The sequence below is a fragment of the Athene cunicularia genome (genome assembly GCF_003259725.1).
Source record: "Athene cunicularia isolate RWA chromosome Z unlocalized genomic scaffold, athCun1 chrZ_part3, whole genome shotgun sequence".
NCBI classification, from domain to species: domain Eukaryota; kingdom Metazoa; phylum Chordata; class Aves; order Strigiformes; family Strigidae; genus Athene; species Athene cunicularia.
Genome location: NW_020799144.1, coordinates 2182522 through 2190685, shown reverse-complemented (window position 1 = coordinate 2190685; position 8164 = coordinate 2182522). Strand labels below are relative to the sequence as shown.

The 8164-nt window shown below is 42.7% G+C and overlaps 1 protein-coding gene across 2 annotated transcripts in view; it reads left to right on the top strand.

The window, feature by feature from the left end:
* ELP1 (elongator complex protein 1) overlaps positions 1-8164 on the top strand; it is a 34070-nt gene that overhangs the window by 160 nt on the left and 25746 nt on the right. The window contains exons 2-8 of one of the 2 annotated variants that reach the window (XM_026866657.1): positions 4-121; positions 1505-1657; positions 3331-3412; positions 5277-5357; positions 5703-5788; positions 7016-7112; positions 7997-8087. In XM_026866657.1, the coding sequence (XP_026722458.1) occupies positions 4-121; positions 1505-1657; positions 3331-3412; positions 5277-5357; positions 5703-5788; positions 7016-7112; positions 7997-8087 (708 nt within the window). Of the gene's footprint in view, positions 1-3; positions 122-1504; positions 1658-3330; positions 3413-5276; positions 5358-5702; positions 5789-7015; positions 7113-7996; positions 8088-8164 lie in introns of those variants that run through there. The other variant, XM_026866658.1, reaches the window with a different exon arrangement.

Genomic DNA, 8164 nt, shown 5'->3' with positions numbered 1-8164 from the left:
CGGGTGTCGCTTCGCCGCCGCCCCGGGAACTCCACAGTGCTTCTGCCTCAGCGCCGAGCCCGGCAGGGTCCTCGTGGGCTCCCAGCATGGCCTTCTGGAGCTGGGCCCCTCTCGGGACTCGGTGAGAGCCGCCGCTGCGTGCAGTGGGAGCCGCGCGCACTTGTCGCTCTCAGGCTCGGGACAAGGCTGTGACTGTCGGGGGACGGTGTCGATGCCTGTCGGCTCTAGCGCATCGCTGCAGCCGTGTTGCTGGGGGTGGCTTTAGTCCGCCCGTTGCAGAGCTAGGATAAAGCCTTCGGGTTTCCGTCAACGGGAGCTTGTCAGTGCCCGCCGGGAGCTCGCCTCGGAGTGGGTCGCGGCTGCCCTCGTATTGATCGCTATTTGTAGTGGCGTTTGCGGTGTTTTAGAGCCTTCTGTTGCTCCCTGCCTACCACCTGCTGGTCCTCATGGTGCCTGGGAAGTTGGCTCTGAGGCTGCACTGTGATTTTTAGCAGATGAAGTGATTTGCTCTGCTTTTAAAATACTAAATCTGCCTCCAAGAGCGTGGTTGTATTTGACATGGGTCATTCCAGTAGTTTAGTCTTAAGCATGATGCAGCAAACAGAAAACAAATACGTATTGCTAAAGAAAAGCAAATGCTATTGAGCCATGAATTCCTGTAAGATCTGGATTGCAGTGTCTTCTCTGGAAACACACTATGCAATTCTGAGGCATCTAATTCCTACAGTGTCTCTACTTCTGAAGTTAGCTGACAGAATAGCTTTCCTGGGTTTCCAAGGCCTTTACTGGCATGTCATTTTTAAAGTGTTTTATGAAAATCTCCATTATGGTCTGTTTGTGAAGTCTATCAGCTAAAATATTTTTAGAATTTAAAAAAATAACTGAAGCCTGTCTTAAGTTGCTAAACATGTCAGCTTCCTTTTAGTTTTTTTGGGGGCAGTTTATTTCAGATCTTTATTACTGTGTACCTGATGACTGGATGTGTAAAGCATTCATGCAGCTAAGCTTGAGAGAACTCTTTTAGCTCAAATTTTCTTGTTTTTCTGTACCCAAATGCACATCCAAATGGTTTTCCTTCAATATTTTTTATGCTGTGTCTATAAAGTCAGGATGACCGCTTAAAAGTATTGGGACATTTTAAGCATCTCCTTGTTTATCTCTTAATGTTAACACTATGTGAAGAAGTATGGAAAGATGAAGATAATTAGCAAGACAAATCGGAAGTTCTGGTATTACCATTTATTATTTGCTCCCTTATGTGAGTTTTCTCATTGACGAGCACTTTTAAGATAAGAGGACCTTCACAGTTTCTTATGGATAAGTGAAGGTAAGTACTTGCACATTGGCTGTGTGCCAGTGCCATTCACATGCTGACTTCTGCTGTGCAATGCTTTATGTAGTTGCAGTAAGATGAAATATACCTGTGGATGTTACTCTGTCATTTCTGCAAAATTCTCAGTGAGGTGATGTGTAGTTGATAAGTCATTGGCCTCTTTATGTCAAGGTGACAAGAGAAATTTCCTTGACTGCGGAGGGTTTCATGCCCGAGGATGGAAGCGGCTGCATCGTGGGTATCGAAGATCTTCCAGAGCAGGAGTGCGTCTGTGTTGCTACAGCAGCTGGAGACATCCTACTGTGCAATCTCAGCACAAAGCAGGTAATGTGGCAGGAAAGACAACAATGCTGAGGGATTTCAAAGGAAAGGATGATGCTTTTAGTTTCTTCAGGGGACAGTTGTATGTTTATTACATACTAAGCTGTGATTACTCTCCCTTTTCTGGGCAACAGAGCTGATTTTTGTGGGAGCCTTGAGCAGGATTAAGGACAGAATATAAACTCTGTAAAAGAACTGGAAGTAAAATGGTTGCTTGCCTGTCTACAGCCCTAGCCCTGTGTATTTGCTCAGGGGGCTGTTGGCACATACCCAGCAGCTTGGGATCCACTGGACAGTTGTGGAAATAGGATATTGTTGAGACTAGGTACAGAATAACGTGACCCATTCATAATTCACAGTGTAGCTACATTTTTATTACCAGTCAGTAGAGAACACCATGCTCACATGACTTAATTGAAGAGGAGAAGTCGGTGTGTGTTGTGTTCACAAAACAATTGGGATAAAAAAGCCCTAGAAAACACTAAAAAGATTAATCAAAATATCTTAGCTGAGTAGATATGGTAGGAACAGAGATACTTGTTCTCTGTTCCTTCCTCAGTGTCAGATTTGTACAATATTTAGCAAGACACTTAAACACCACAGCAGCACCCTCTGAAATCTGCATCAGCTCCCACAATACCAGCCCAACAGGGCAGGTGTAGGTAGGTGTGAGATGACAGTGGTCTGTCTGGGTTAGCTGTCAAGATTGTGGTTATTTGCAACTCACCTGTTTTGGTTCCTGTTTGGGTTTGATTTGCAGATACGACTTCAATATACTATCAACTGTATCTCAGAAATGTGTCCCATATTGCAAGTTAAAACATGTCATAAGGAAGTAAAGATTAGCAGAAGATGTGATACATGAGTCTTTTCTTGCACTGATATGTGCGTCAGAGTTGAGGTTTAACTCTCAAGGCTTTTTGGCTTACTTTCTCAGTGTTAAAGTTGTCTTGAAGGTTACTCTGCTTTTTGTGAGACCTCTTGCATGTGGGGTGATGGTTACTCTCCCCAGTCCCACTTTGTTTACCTGAAAAGATGGTGACACCCAAGTTTAATTCCTTAAAGGGTATCATCTTGCTGTTTATCACAGTTGCCCAGATCCATGCCTTTTGTGAAACAGGGTAACAGTGCATGACGGAAGTTCTCTGCCCACTGCTGTTACTGATATGATGGCACAGTAAAACTGGCCCAGTTTTTCCTAAATTTTGAAGTTAGTGCAGCTATATACACTTGTCAAGTTCAGCATGCACAAGCTGATCAGAGTTATGATGGATATAGCGTCCCTTAACTGCATGTTGGAATACTCTAGATAAGAACCATTATGTCTGTGTTTTGTGACTTAAGTGTGTTTATGAATGTAGCCACACATCCAATCAAGCAATATTAGTATTATACTTGCTGATATAAGACTGAGAGTTGCAGAATAAAACTCTTATTAAAACTGTGTATGGTAGAAAATGCTAATCTCTAGATTATCAGGGCTCTCATGCATAAACATTCTCAAACCATCTTTGGTTAGAAATGTTTATTTTGTTTCATTTAACAGAAAGGGTAAAGTAAGACTTGTGGCTTTAAGTGGGAGAGGATTTCCCTGCCTTGGTGACTGATTGCTTTTGTTCTGGGATGGTGCTGCACTGGTGTTCATGCAGTTCTGTGATCTTATTTTGGTCTTGCAGGTAGACTGTGTTGGAAGTGTGGACAGCGGTCTGAGTACCATGAGCTGGAGTCCTGACCAAGAGCTTGTTTTGCTTGCAACAGGTATCAACAACAGCGTGTAAGCTTTCTGCCTTCAGGAGTGAAACTCACCATGGCCAAAATATAAAACACAGTTAAATTTAAGATAGGAGAAGCAAAATACAAAGTTATGAAATTGGGACTAAGATTTAAAGAGGGGGGGGAAAAAAGGCCCAGCTGATCCTATATATCTCATGATCCATGAGGTGCTTTGGTGATCCAAGCTGAGTTTTACAGAAAAGTAAGTCTTCCACATCTTCCAAGGAATTATATTTGATCTTGCCTCTAAAACATAAAGACTCCTGCTTTATATGCCCATTTGATTTCTTAGTTACAAAAACAGGTTTTTGTCCTTCAGTAGAAAATATTTGTGTCACAGGCTGAACTTAGCTACGGATGTGTCTCACCTCAAAAATCAAGTTAGCCTCAAGCAAAACAGAATCACAGAATGCTTGAGGCTAAAAAGGAGCTCTGGAGATCACCTATTACAATCCCCCTTGCTCAAAGCAGGTTACCTGGAGCAAGTTGCTGGGAACTGTGCCTAGTCAGGTTTTGGATATCTCCAAGGATGGAGACCCCACAACTTCTGTGGGCACCCTGTTCCTGTCTGTGACCACCCTCACAGTAAAAATTGTTTTCTTATGTGTTAATGGAACTGCTGTATTTTAGTTTGTTCCCGTTGCCTCTCGTGCTGTCACTTGGTACCATTAACAATCTGTGCCTCTCTTCTTTACTGTACCCCACATCCCACATAAGATATTTATACACACTGATGAGAGTTGCCCTGAGCCTTCTCTCCAGAGCAGTCTGACTTCTCTCAGCCTCCTCTCGTGTGACATATTCTCCAACTCATTCATCATCTGTGTGATCCTTTGCCAGACTCATTCTAGTATGTCCTTGTCTGTCTTGTGCTGGGGAGCTTAAAACAAGACAGCTTTCTATGTGTGTCACCAGCACTGAGTAACGGAAAAGGATTACCTTCCTCAACCTGCTGGCAACACACCAAATGCAGCCCAGGATACTATTGGCCACCTATGCAGCAGGGGAATACTACTAGCTCATGTTCACCTTGGTGTCCTGCGTGAAAGACAGGTCATTTTTACAGGTGCGGGACATGTTTATCTCATTGAGTTTTGTGAGGTTCTTGACAGCCTATCTCACCTACATGACAAGATCCCTGTGGGTAGCAGCACAACCTTATGGTGTACTTGCTACTCCTCCCAGTTTTGTGTCATCCACGCCTGGAGGGTTTCATCCTCAAGGACGTTAATGAAGATGTTCAACATTGGCCCTAGTGTCCAGGGACATGCCACTGGTGACTGATCACGAGCTGGGGTTTTTGTCACTGATAGCAAACTTTTGAGCTTGGCAGTTCAGCTGGTTTTCTGTCCACTTCACTGTCCTTTTATCTATCCAATCCTTCATGAGTTTGTCCATGATGATGTTATGGGAGACAGTGTCAGAAGCCTTATTAGAATCAAGATAAATGACATCCACTGGTCTCCCATGTTCACAAGTTAGTCATCTCATTGTAGAAGTCTATCAGGACAGTCAGGCATGATTTTCCCTTCATAAATCCATGTTGACTGCTCCCAGTCATCTTCTTGTCCTTCATATCTAGAGAAGATGTTTTAAGAGTGCCAGGTACTTTGAAGTTTTTAAGGTTAGGCCAGGAAGCATGTTTTTGAAGAAAGAGACTTGAAAGTGTTCTGTTCTAGTTTGAGATTTTCTGCTGTGAAGGATGTGTTCTCTTTAGTATCATATTAACATTAGGAATATTTCTATATTTTAAGTCCATGACAAAACAATAGGACAACACAGGAGAACATGAAGTTTTCATTTGCTGGAGATACCATCACCAATAATGTATTTAATGTCTACACTGCAGGTCAGCAAACACTCATCATGATGACAAGGGATTTTGAACCAATTACTGAGAAGCAAATCCACCAAGATGAGTTTGGGGAAGGTGAGAGGTGCACTGAGAAATGAAATTGTTCAAGCTGGTGTTACTGGCATGTTCTAAGCATGTGGAAAGTAAAGAAATGGAGCTGAGCACTTTCTGGGCCCCAGGACACGTTTTAGACTGTAATGCTTCTGGGCAGCTGAAGGAGAATGCCAATATTTTACTTGTCAGCATAAATTCAAGTAAGTTCCCTGTATTAGAGGATGCGCTGGGCTATGTAGATGTCCTGCAGGTTTTAGAATTAAACTTGGATGGAGGGTGTGGGTGGCTTGAAGCTGTGGTTGTGTTTACCACACTGTGCAGACTAGTGCTGTAAATCTTCCACTACAATGTTTATTTCTTCTTCAGGAAAGTTTGTTGCTCTTGGCTGGGGTAAAAAGGAGACACAGTTCCATGGATCAGAGGGAAAACAGGCAGCGCATCGCAAACAGACGGTATTATGCTAGTTCTTTTATGTTAGGCCCATGCTGTCTCTGGGAAGACACGTATAAAGAGAGTTTCTGTTATTCCTGTGGTGCCAGTTTGCCACCACCTTTCTGGTAGCTGTCTTCGTAGCCTGTTTCTGTTGTTACATGAAATCCAGCCTTTTTATCCTCTTCCTAGTTCAAGACAGCAGCTGGGAGTACTTAGGACTGTTTGCGCTGAACTCAAAGCAAGAAGGTTTGCAAGCACTTGTGTTTGCAGAAGTAAATCCACCCTTAAATCAACATGACAGGTTTTGTTGAATGTGTGCTATATACTAAAGTGTTCATATGACCAAGAGAAATAGCATGCAGTTTGGCTGAGAGGAGCAGAAATAACAGTAGTTTGGGCTCCCAGAGGACAAGAGTAGAACGATTTGGGCTACCAATCATCGCCAGTCATGTGAGGCAGCTCCAAGTAGCTGCACATTTTAGCTCTTTGCTCCTTTGACACTTCCTTGTTTGGGTCTTGATTTCTCTACTTTTTATGTGGTGAAAAGTCAGGTAGCTAAAAATGTTCCACTGCTGGATTTTTCTTCATGTGTTTAAATTTCAAACTTAAAACTGTCCTGCTGAAACCTCTCAGGCTAGAGGGCAGAGACATCAAATGCAACCTGTTCCAGCTTTATTGTTAGGAGGGACAGGATAAGGCTTGTCTGTATCTGAGAAAATATGCCTAGTTTGATGATGTTAAACCTCTGAACAGCCGCCTCTTGTGTGTTCTGGGTTTGGGGTTCTTTTCCTGTGTTGTTCTGCAGCCTTGAAGAAAACTGCTTCTCATCCCAGCTTCTGTCTGCTCTACAGACTGCCTGGGTGGCATTTCTTCCTCTAAGGGGTTGTGCCTCCAGGTGTCAGACATGAACAAACCATGATTCACCCTTCTGTGTCCAGCTTATGCACAGCTGGCCTGTAAGCGGAAATCCTGGGTGGAAGGGAAGAATAGCATGTGATCATGTGAATAGACAGTCATATACACTTGCAGGAGGAGCAGATTGAATTTACAGACAATTTTAATTATAGTATTTCATAAAATAATGTTCGAAGTAATGAATTTTTAACTGTACAGCCCAAAGATTTTTTTCACTAATTGATTTCATGTCAGGGGTCTTGAAAGAGCTGTCTTAACAATGCAGTCTCTTTAGAGAAAGATAGAAGTTGCCTTCCCAAGCTCTGATGCAGTTTTCTTTTGTGTGACTTCAGGAGTCACCTACTTCAGCCTGGGATGATGGCAAGCCTCGGGTGACATGGAGAGGAGATGGGCAGTTTGTTGCAGTGAGTGCTGTCTGTCCAGAGACAGGTATGGAACCAAACTTTTTTGAAATACCGACATGTATAAGAGGCTTCTTAAGCAGAAGCTAGGCAAGGCAAGAAATAACTAGTGTTCGTGAACTCTTGGCCACTTTAAACAAGGGTAAGTTGAGCTAGTTAATTGCTCTTTTCTCTATTTTGCTGTTCTCAGAGACATTTTGTAGACATGATCTTCTGAACACTTTCTTTGCAGTTTGGTTTTCAGTCCAGTGAGAAGCCAGGAGAAGTTACTACTAAGTAGTTACTATCTGAACTGCTTATTTCATCAGTACCAAATCACTGCTCAACTCCCAGTGATAGGCTCTCAGTGCCAAATGGATGAATGTTTGGGTTGCTGTACCCAAATGTCTCAAACTACCAGTTTGTCCTTGCACACTTTTGTTTAAATAGTGGTAATACTATTCCCTAAGTTTTGCCCTAAAACCAAAGAGGTGATGAGCATGTACATTTCTTTTAAGACTGTAATTGATGTCTTCCATAATAAATATTACTGAGCAGTTTAAATATATTGGTCAACATACTGATCTGCACCAAACTGCACTGCTCTTTCACTAGTTTTTACCTTCAGTACTTCAGATTAGGAAAGATCTTGCATTTATAGGAAGAATCTGACATTTCTGTGGTGAAAACTGGAGACAGAAATGGCTATGACTGAGCTACATCAGACTGAAATTCCTACTCAGTTCCTTTAGAATCACTCAGTTACTATGAGAGAACTGCCCAAGACAGAAGTTCTTACCCCTTAAGGTATACAAGAGAGTAATCTCCTTTTTATTCATGTGCATCAAAATTTGCTCTCCTGCCCTCATAAAATTAGGAAAGTCTTCCCAGTGCATTCTTATACCTTTGTCTTACTACTCTCTCAATCTGTAGGTGCTCGGAAGGTCCGAGTATGGAACAGAGAGCTTGTGCTGCAGTCAACAAGTGAGCCTATCTCAGGCTTAGAACAAGCACTGTCCTGGAAGTGAGTAGGAAAGCAGTTTGCCTGCTGGCAACAGTGTATTGCTTTTTATTCCCTTGTCACAGTCTTTAATCGGCATC